General features: G+C 47.4%; 2 protein-coding genes across 5 annotated transcripts; one reads left to right on the top strand and one right to left on the bottom strand.

The window, feature by feature from the left end:
• Positions 1-656: 656 nt before the first annotated feature.
• LOC123401839 (monosaccharide-sensing protein 2-like) lies at positions 657-7,197 on the bottom strand. Of its 4 annotated transcripts, XM_045095695.1 has the most exons (8): positions 6,981-7,163; positions 6,793-6,900; positions 6,326-6,453; positions 6,111-6,165; positions 5,887-5,973; positions 1,781-2,739; positions 1,485-1,672; positions 657-1,387 (listed from the first exon to the last, which is right to left on the bottom strand). In XM_045095695.1, the coding sequence occupies exons 2-8, from the start codon at positions 6,869-6,871 to the stop codon at positions 946-948; spliced, it is 1,938 nt and encodes a 645-aa protein (XP_044951630.1). In that variant the 5' UTR covers positions 6,872-6,900; positions 6,981-7,163; the 3' UTR covers positions 657-945. The 4 variants fall into 4 exon arrangements, with proteins under 4 accessions (XP_044951630.1, XP_044951629.1, XP_044951628.1 ...); XM_045095694.1 differs by having other exon boundaries at positions 657-1,091; positions 1,188-1,387; positions 5,887-6,453; positions 6,981-7,164; XM_045095693.1 differs by having other exon boundaries at positions 5,887-6,453; positions 6,981-7,197.
• A 247-nt stretch (positions 7,198-7,444) lies between these two features.
• On the top strand, positions 7,445-10,805 carry LOC123405331. The gene is made up of 3 exons (XM_045099060.1): positions 7,445-7,520; positions 8,144-8,430; positions 9,218-10,805. The coding sequence occupies exons 1-3, from the start codon at positions 7,445-7,447 to the stop codon at positions 9,773-9,775; spliced, it is 921 nt and encodes a 306-aa protein (XP_044954995.1). The 3' UTR covers positions 9,776-10,805.
• The last annotated feature ends 13 nt before the right edge of the window (positions 10,806-10,818 follow it).

Genomic DNA, 10,818 nt, shown 5'->3' with positions numbered 1-10,818 from the left:
TCATGTTTTGTTTTGCCCCGCACCCTGGATGAAAGGGGGGGGGGGGGGGTTGGCGACGACAACCACATCCTCTCATGCCCCATCTCTACGTGTCTACTCCCCTCCATTGTACCATCTCTCTAAGAACTCTACATGCACAGTTGAGATCCTCATCGAGCCCGGATGATGATGTCCAGGGAACTGGTCGTGTTGGCATGGGGAGGAGGGTGCTCCTATTGTTGGCAGAACGTATCAACAAAAAAGCGCCAAGCATTGTAAATTCTTTACTTTCTACCGGATCATCATATCTTTCAGGTGCGCAAGTATAATTATTATTTCTTGATAAGACGGATTTGAAGATATGACTCAATATTTCATCATGACATGTAAACTCACTAATAGTGCACGAACTCTTAGATTTATTTCTTATCCATTGCAACGCACGGACATTTTTCTAGTAAGATATCTTTTACATAATTCTCTAAATTAGATCCAAGTGTCAATTTTATACTCGAGAAATTATTTGTAACTTTAGCATTGTATTTAAATTTTGTACCATTAGGCATCCATGCAGCAAATGTGTCAAGAAAAATCTCTCATGGCTTAACAAATAACAATTGTCTCGCTCTGAATCAGAGAGAAGTGAAAAAATATACATTACAATACATCACACAATGTTTAAAAGTTTGCAAGTTAACACAGGATGTTTTTTCTTTATTTAAGACATCAACGTAGTAGTTCAGAATCAGATTAGAAAGTTGAACATCCCTACAACAACTAATACAAGAATAGACAATGAAATGGGGGCATGAAATCCTTCTACTTTTACAGCTTCCATTCCTCATGATGAATTCTTTGGGTAGTTATCTCATTTACAACTCAAAGTTTTTCCGTTCCTCACGAGGATCCGTCCAATTTGCAATTTTCAGTGCAGTGTGCAAACTGAAAGCAAAGCTTCATGGCAAATCAGGCAATGGTGGCCTGCGCTTGCTTTGCCCCAACCGCAAAGAACTCGGTGATGACCTCGAGGGGCATACCCTTTGTCTCTGGGACCTTTAGGTAGACGAACACAAAGGCGATGCAGCAAACGATTGCATATATACCAAAGACACCTGCCAGGCCAATAGCATTCAGCATCACAGGTAGGCTGTAGGTAACAATTATGTCACAAATCCAGAATGTGAGAGCGCAAATAGCGATGCAGACACCTCGGACTCTGGTGGGGAAAATCTCTGCACAAAGAATGTTGGGGATCGGGCCAAAGCCCATAACAAAGCAGCAGAAGTAGACAATGACGCTAACTGTGGAGAGCACAGCGTGGGGCACCGTACTCAAGGTGATAACATTGGACACAACCAAAACAATTAGGGATGCTATCAAGATGGGAATTGTGCCCAGTAGCAGAAACCTGCAGAAAAGGAAAAACTATAAGACCTTGTTTAATCGGAAAAAGTGGATAATACTGAGTACTGAGATGATTCAACCAAAGCAAACCAGTTAGTTACCTTCTTCCAGATATATCCATAAGTCTCATGGCTACACCAATGCTAGGGAGCATGAGTAAGGTGGTGAGAGAACTGATCAAGATGGATGCTGATGCTGAACTGAGGCCAAGATTGGAAAGAAGAACCGCCACACCAGCTTGCTCCAGAATTTGAGGAGTATAGTAGAGAACTCCATTAATTCCAGCAAACTGCACAAGGAAAATCGACTTAGTACTTGTTGGCCAGTTTCATACTATATGTTTGTTCAAATCTGGCAAACATACAGTAACTAAGGAAATCAGCAGCATAATCTCTACCTGCTGAAGCATCTGAATTCCAACGCCGACAAACAGTGCACGCCTCACACCAGGTTCAAACAGATCTTTCCAGATTGGACCTTTGGGAGCTGCCTCCGATGGGTGAGTCATGGCTGGACCGGCCGCCATACGCTCTTCCATAAGATCCTTGGAGTAAAGAGCCGAGTGGCTTACCAAAGCAGCAGCGTGTATGAACCCACTGCCCCCTTGGGTCGCATCACCCCCACCAGGAAGTGAAACAACAGAGCCCCTTCTTGAGTCGGCCACCCCCTCTTGGTGCAAGTAGATTCTCTTGAAGCCTCCTTCCTTCTTGCCATCCTCGCCTTGTCGCTCTGACCATTTCCATGCGAGTTGCCACCCCCCACCAATACCAGTGCTGCTGACTGCCTCCCCACCCTCTTCCAAGAGACTTCTCCTTCTCATGCCCAAAGTGCTTCCATGGTGACCATGATCCTTCCGATCCGTGTTTGTGGTCTGTCGCGACAGCAGCGGGCTGTGGACATTATCTTCGTAGTCACCTCCAGCATCAGATGCGTATTCCTCATCGTCCCTATGAACGTTCTCCTCATCCCAGTGCTCAGTTTTTGGATGCTGATCTGCCACACTGAGCATGCTGCCAAAGTTAGGAAACAATGTACTCTGCATGCTTCCTCCAGCTTGAGGCATGTTCTCATGAACGCTTCCGAAAAATGTGACTAGAGGATCCATAAGGGGCACACTCTGGTTCACCATGCTGCCATGACGAGATGCAAGAGAAAGCACACTTCCAAGCATGCTGGGTCCCTTGGAAGGTCGAGCAATCCATGATTGGCCCTCTTCAGGCCCATATAGTGTTATTTGGTCATTATCGCCATCAACAACATGATCACCAGCTGGGTCATTAGCTGGTCCAATTATGTACTCCTCAATGGAGGTGTCTCCTCCAACCTCCAAACCTTCAACAAGAAGGGCCATTTCTCCTGCACAGATTTGATTTGAGGTGATAACTATAACTTTACTCGTTATTCGTAAACCAGCAAGTGAAATTTACCAACACTTAGGTTCCAACATACTATACTGAAACCCGAATTCAGCACCTCTTTCTCGACTGTCCTATGGCTAAACTTGTTTGGCGCTCAATTCATATTGCTTTTAACATCTCTCCTCCTGTTAACTTGAACTCGTTATTTGGAACGTGGTTACAGGGAGTTGATGTTCAATTGGCTAAATCTATTCGTGTCGGAGCATGTGCTCTTCTTTGGGCTTTATGGAATAGCAGAAATGATTTGGTTTTTAACAGAATTCGTGATATTCACTTTCTGCAGGTTATCTACAGAATTACTGCATTGATCCGTACATGGTCGTTACTAACTCCTGTGGCAGCCAGGGAGCCTATGGTTACTGGGTGTGTCCGCTGGAAGATGGTAGCACAGGGTATCTTCAACCGGTTTGGATGGCGGCATATTAATAGGATAGGTGTTTAGTCATCTTTATCTTTTAGCCATTTCAGGCCGAGGCGCGATGTTCGCCATGTATCTTTTTTTTTCTTTTTCTTTTCTTTTTTTTTCCTTTTTTTATATACTTTGTACTTCTTGAACACTATGTTTGCTTAATATATGGATGTATGCATCCCTCGATGCAGAGGCCGGGGCGAGGCCTCCTTTTCTAAAAATACTGAAACCCGAATTGTGAAATTATTTTTGAGGGATACCCAAACATTATATCTTTAAAAACATATCATACTTGAATACCTTACTCAAAGGAGCAGCTTATGCAAGTTCTTAACTTATGTTGCATACTTGTGTCCATTTACCGACCCACTTGTGCTTCGGTACACCCCCCCTAAACACATCAACGGTTGAGATCGGTTCGTACCTCTTGATAATTAAGGACACGTGGGAATCAGGGAAGAAATCATGAGGTCACGTCTTTTTTTTAGAAAACGAGGATGACCCCCGGCCTCTGCATCTGGAAGATGCATGCAGCCATTTTATTAATTATTCACAAAGATCTTACAAAGCAATACATCAATATATCTGAAGCCGCCCTCTTGGCAATATCTGTCGCTACTCCTATCCAATGATGAAGGGGTGCAGAAAGTGTGAGCCACATACCCAAACCTCTCACCTAGCCTAACATCTAAAGCCGGAGGCCCCGACCGAGCCACATACCGGGTCAGGGGCACAAACCGGTCCAACGCACCCTCATAGGTCGTCGCCGCCGCTTTCCATCAATCCATCTTCAGAAGAGTTACTGACGCATCGACCTTGCAAGGCCTGCCGTCGATGCCCCCACGGCGCCAGACAGCGCCTCCTCCCTACGCGCGCTCATCATCACGCATCCGTCGTCGAGACTTTGGTGCGCCTCGCCGCCGAGACTCCACGACGTCGATGTGTCACAAGGAACGCCGCTCCATCGTTGATGCCGACCAATGATCCCTCGAGCCCGTGTGTACCTCCATGAATGACGCCCCCAAGAGGGAAATGACACCAGAGCATCGCCGTCATCCGATCTAGGGTTTCCCCCGAAGGTAGCAAAGAGTGGCCTTGAACTTCTCCTCAGCGATGCCTTCAGGAAGGAAACGACGTAGACAACGCCGCCATCGCCGGCTTTGGCAATAGCCGAAAGCAAGCTTTTACCCAGATCTGTTCGAAGAACCCATCTCTCCTGCACGGGCCACCACATCCTGCGACGTCCCCGGAAGCGGGATCCCAAGATCCGCCGCCACCGGCAACGTCACAAGGACCCACCACCTGACCGTCATCCCTGACGAAGGGGATGACGCCACCACCATGTTCAGATCCAGCATCATCCGAGAAGGAGAACCGATCTGGGGTTGTGAACCCCAGATCCGCCGGCAGCCCCCGCAGCGCCGCCAGGATCCCATCGGGCCGCCGCCCGAGCGCGCCAACTCCGCCTCCATGCCGTACGCCCAGGAACGCCGTCGCATCTCAGCCAGAGGATCCCCTCGTGAAGAAGGGAGGAAGGCCCGCCGTCCGTCGGGCGAGCTTTGCTTGCCGGCCTCCTCCCGCGGCGGCAGGGGAGGAGGGAGGTCAAGGGCGGCGGCGGCTAGGGCGCCCGAGTCGCCTCCCTGGAGGCGACGCGAGCGGTTTTGTGATCTTGTTCTTGAGGTCACGTCTAACCACGGCAGCGGCCGCGCGGCGCGCGTCCCTCCTCGCAAGGTCTGGGCTGCCAAATCACTCACCAAGCAACATCAACATGTGCGCGGCACCGCAAGGCCGACTACACTAAAATTGATTCGTATGCGCGTTGCTTCTGCGTGTGTTTTTCCATCCAGCGAGAATTCACCAAGCCATCATGTACTAGTGAGAATTCACCAAGCCATCATGTACGAGTGCTCTAGAAAGGGCAATCAGCCAGCATGTTGCCTCACACTTGCGTGTCTCGGTGAAATCGATTAGGCTCTATGTGCAGTGTTCTCGCCAGAAGCGCATCGGTATGGCAAGGTGTTCTTCGTGGGGAGTACTTTAGCGACCGCCAACGCCGATGCGGCCACTCGACGCTGCTCTGCGAGGTTGCCGTCGCGCGCCGGAGCTCCCCGAGGACACGTCAGACGTGTACTACATCTACCCCGCCCACATCCAAGGTGACGGTCGTGGCAGCTCCGCCACTCACCTTAACTAATCACAACACCAATTAGAAGATTAATTCCTTAACTGTTTTCTTTCATGTGGATGGACCAAACTACCCTTCTTTTGAAGAGGGGGGGGGGGGGTACGGAAGCACAGCTCCAACCCAACCAATATAGCCACAGTTCATCTGAGCTTTGTCAACAAGGTCATTTATTAAAGAGCAAAAATGCCTAAATTACTACTACTACTACTTTGACGCTATGTGGTGTGCAAAGTACCAGCATGGATTTAATATTAACAAGAATGAAAACTTCTTACTCTTTGGTCACATTTATGATCAAGGACAAACATATTGTACAAATAAAACAAAATATTTTGTTAAAAGACTTGTGCAACTCAAATATAGTAACAATTAACACTAGTGCATATCACTTAAGTAACTAATTGCAATCCACTATCAGGGATGAATTTAAAGAAGGGGTCTGTAGCAAACCAGGTGAAATGAATCTGGGGTTTTCAGTGAAAAAAACAGACCTGAGACATCCTCCCTTCCCCGTAATCTTTGCAGCACCTTCTTGGCCTCTGCCATTCGGCCCTTGCTGACAAGCCATCTCGGAGATTCTGGCAGGTAAAATACTGTCAAGCCGAAGAAAAACAATGAAGGAACGGAGAGAACACCAAGCATAATTCTCCAATCAGGTGATGGCAAGAGTGACATCCCGAACACCATGCAGTATGACAAGAACATCCCTCCTGACCCGCTGAACTGTGGAAGCGTGTTGAGCCGTCCCCTGATCTCCGAGGGAGCCGTCTCTGAGATGTACAAAGGCACCAGCGTGACAGCCAAGCCGATACCGAAGCCATCGACAAGGCGTGCCAGAAGCAGTACATAGACATTGGGTGACCATAGCATGATTAGGCCGCTGAGGAAGTAGAGAATTGAAGAGAGAATCAGCATAGGGCGCCGGCCAACCCAGTCTGATACCGGTCCGGAGAACGTGGTGATGATGGTTGCGCCGATGAGCGACATGGCCACGATGAGCCCCTCCACGGTCGGATCATTTTCGAGTTGGAATTCCTTCTTGATGTACAGGACAGCACCTGGAGACAAAAAGCGTGCTCTGTTAATCTGTGTCTCGAGTAAAAGTAAAGGACGGCAAGTTTACAGATGAGGGATAATCAAGGAAGTGTTCAAAATCGAAACTTGTCTTGACAATTATTATTATCTTCGTTGGTACGGTGCTGCTTTTAGGGTCCAAGTAAAAATAAGGCAGTTTGCTCAAGGGAAATTACTCCCGTCTTTTGTTCCAAAAAGACTAGCAGTAGCACTGAACAGCATCTGGTCTATAAACTCTAAAGGAAGCTCCCAAAACTACTAGAACCCCCAAATTCACCGGAGCGATCTAACAAAGTAGTAAAACAAATCTGGCTAGAGCATACCAGCAATTGTGGCATTGTCCCACCCCTGCAGCAGATTGCCGATGGAAGCCGCAATCGCGACCAGTGCGGCGCCCGACATCTTCTTCTCTCCACCGAGGATCCCCGCAGCTGCTAGCGCGGAAACCAGCTCAAGATAAACGAACCAGCCACCACAAGCTGGGATTATTTAGATGAAAAATCTCGCCTACCTCTCGAGAACACCAACCAAGAAGAGGAGATGAAGATGGAGAAGCCCAAAAAGCGGCAGTCCCCTGGTGGCTGGTGCGGTAGATCAGAACCGAGCAAAGCCGCCTCAAATAGGAGCCAAGAGATACCCCTCCTTCACTGCCCTGGCTGCCACCGGAAAAGAAGAAGACAAGGCCAGCTTCCCCCGCCAGAGTCACGACAAAAGGCTGATGCCCGCTTGGAATCGGTGTAATTTTGTACACAGGTATTTATTTTACAGCTATATATATATCTATTTATCTCTTCTTAATAATAAAGTGGCTTGACGTTTTTTCAAAACAATTCCTCTGTTTATCACAATTCAACCCGCAGTCCTCCAATTAGTGGGAAAAACATTTAGCTTTTACAAATTCACCCCTTCCTACGGCGTCTTCTTATCCATAGACGAGAGGCGACGGCTGCACGGAGCGTCCAAGGGACGCGGGAAATGGCTAGAGGAGTCGCTATGCTCGCGGGAGGCTCGGCGCTGCGCTCGCGGAGGCAGGCGCGGCTGGCTGTAAGGAGTACGCGCCACCATCAGCTGTTCGCCGCCGTTCGCGTTCGTCGGCCATCCGCGTTCGCTGCCCCTGTTCGTCGCAGGCGGATGGATTCCGTTGGAGCGAGCTTTTGGTAAGGATGCGATAGCTTGCCCCTCTCCACGGATTTGTTTTTTTCCTGCGTCGTTTCTTTTCTCTGTTAACCAGATCTCGTTCTTCTATTTTGCGGGTGTCTAACCAGATCTCGTTACGTCGTCGATCGTTTTTCCTTGTGCTATAATTATTTTGACAACTCTTCACTACCCACACTAATTTAGTAGTAGTACCACTACTTCTAACGGCAGCCAGTAAAAGTCGGAAATTAATTGGGTTGACCTTGCCGTTCGTTTCAAATCGAAATATGACTGTCCAAAGGTGCCATGTGTTTTGGTCTTTATTTATCTCAGCTAATAAGTACTTCTGACAGCAGCAAGTTCACTATTCAAGCATAAAATTAGGTTACCTCGGATCCAAATCTTTTCAAATTTATGCAGAGAGTATGCATCAAGGTTCACAATACTAAGGTTCACCCAGATTATCTTATCCATGTGCGTTGATCTCAATGCAGATCATCTTGCTGTATTTTACAATCGCCGGTTAATTGGCCGCAGCTGTCATCTGGATGACAGACCTGATGATGATGGATAGCAGCAAAAGGAAGAGTGGCGAGGCTGCCACCATCATAGCAGATCGGGTGTGCCCAAGCAACAACAACAAGAGGAAGAAGGCCCTTCTACTATCTTTTTGTACATTGTTGCTTCCTGATGAAATGATGTTGGAGGTGCTACTTCGGTTCCATGTCAAATTCATTCTCCGCTTCTGGTCCATCTACCGCGCTTGGGCTGCTCTTTTGTCCTCCAAGGATTTCTGGAGCCTCCACATGGAGATCTCCAAGCTGGTGAGACCTTGAGACCAGCACCAAAGCTACTCACGCTCAGGGCCGGTCCTGGCGTATGGCCGGAGAGGCGGCCGCCTAGGGTCCCGGTTTGGGAGGGGGCCATGATCGGGGTATATGCAGACATAATTTGTTTTTTTGTCCAGCGTGCAACAACGGCTCTTGTAGATCAATCACTCGATTCCCCAGTCCCCAGGTAACACCCTTCGTGCGACACACACACATGCTTGCATGCACGCGCATGTAGCGATTGCATGTACCGATCACGTGCAATTAATTACTAAAGTATGCAGCTAATTACGAGCCGACGGTGTTGCGCACCTGCTTTGGGCGGCCGGCCTGGCCGGTGGTCACTTAATCACTCACGTTTGATCATCCGCGTCATCTAGAATTTGTTTTTTATAAATGCATATTGGTTCATCCTCAATCTATATCTACAAGATTATAATTTTCATGTACAAACTTCTCATTCCATGAACTCTCTTTTCATCATATTTTTAAAACAAAGCATTATGAAAATTCAATGTTGCCTAAGAAGCATTATTGTTGTTGATGGTGTCACTTGAATTGGTTATTATTTCAGGTTAAAGTAATCATGTTAGTTTTATTTTGCAATATTTTTAGTCTTTCTTTCGTGGTATTGCATTGTGAAACTAGACGTATAGATGGAAGTTTACTTTTAATGCTATGTAAATGAAGGTGTGTAATTTATATAGCGCACGCGCACGCATATATAGTCTTAGGACTTAGGGGCCCATGTCGTTGAGTTTGCCCTAGGGTCTTCTGAAACATAGGGCCGGCCCTGCTCACGCTTGTCTCCCCCACCACAGGACCGAACTCCACCACAATGTACTCATGCTCGCCGTCAGGCTCTAGAGATGACTTACTCACCACCGTTCACACCGCAAGCCGCAATTCCATGGGAATAGTGACGCCCTCGCCATGCCATGGACTCACCCTTCTATATGATGATGCCGCGCCAGCTTACTATGTTTGCAATGCGGCTACACGGGCAATCACACGCCTGCCGCCTCACAGTACTCCACCAAAATATCGTTCCACCGCCAGACTTGGATTTGATGCCCGGACTAGGGAGTACAAGGTGGTGAGGTTGATCACTGGGTCTTCTCCGACAAGGAGAGGAACAGGTGTGAAGTGTACACCCCTGGAGTTGGTTGCTGGAGGCTGGCGGCCGGTGGAGGAGTACCTTTTAGGCTCTCCAGGTATGCAACATCTGCAATTATACATGCGACGACGGACAAAGTACCACCGATGTTTGCCAATGGATTACTACACTGATTCATCGATCCTTCCCATATCGCCACAAGGACAAGAGATACCGTCTTAACATTTTCCTTGACAGACGAGACCCTCAGATGTGTCCGATCACCACCGCCCTTCTGGACGTCACAAGTGCACCTGTGGTCATAAAAAGAGCACCTAGTTGTCATGGATGACCAGCTGTGTATGGTCCGTGACCTTCGCAATACAATCTCTCCTGATGCCACTTTGGAGATCTGGAAACTGCTGGATTATAGCCCTGGTCAATGGTCACTGTATCATCGAATCCATTTGTTCGGGCACGTGGGAATATATTTACTTGATCCGCTCGCTGTGAGGGTTGTTGGAGTCATTGGCAGCTGCATGTCAGAAAAGAAGATAGTCACTGCTTCTACCAAATACAAGTTCCCCGGCCAGTTTGAGCAGAAGCTTCACACCTATGACCCTAGGTGTCAAGCTCTAGAGACCATCCTCTCCATCACCGAGACACACACACATACCAGGCCCGGTTCAACATTCAGTTTATTTGAAGAGAGCCTTGTACCTACTAATAAAATCAAGGATAGCTTCTGTCCGTATGTCATAGAAATTGCTATTGAAGTTGTCACAAATTACCCACCATGTCATCCATAAGTGAGAAAAAATGATTCGTATTTCTTTTTCAAAAACCGTTGCACTGTGATTGGTTTATTAATAAGCGAGCCGTTAAACTACAACGAACGTGGGAGTGGCGCACTTGTTAGGGTACCATACTTCTGCACCTAAGACCAAGGTTTGCGTCCTGCATATCTCACTTTTTGTTTATTTTTAAATCGGGCAAGTACAACATATGACTTGGCGGGAAGCACATAAAATGTAAGTTGGTATTATTTGTGAAGCAATTGTGATCTGAAGCACCAAAAGATCAGTCTATCTCAAGTATTTTCAATCACTGAATCTTTCAGACCAGATCAAGGAGAACTATACCTTTTATGATTCTACATGAAAAGCACATACGGGGATGTGTCTGGTGCACCGGGTCCCCGTTGCACATTGTAAAATGTTCGGAAAAATTCAAAAAAAATAGTGCATTAACTCAACATCAATGTATGTTGCTACAAAAAATAAAAT

This window comes from Hordeum vulgare, chromosome 6H (assembly GCF_904849725.1).
Source record: "Hordeum vulgare subsp. vulgare chromosome 6H, MorexV3_pseudomolecules_assembly, whole genome shotgun sequence".
Lineage (NCBI taxonomy): Eukaryota > Viridiplantae > Streptophyta > Magnoliopsida > Poales > Poaceae > Hordeum > Hordeum vulgare.
This window is presented reverse-complemented; position numbering and strand designations above follow the sequence as displayed.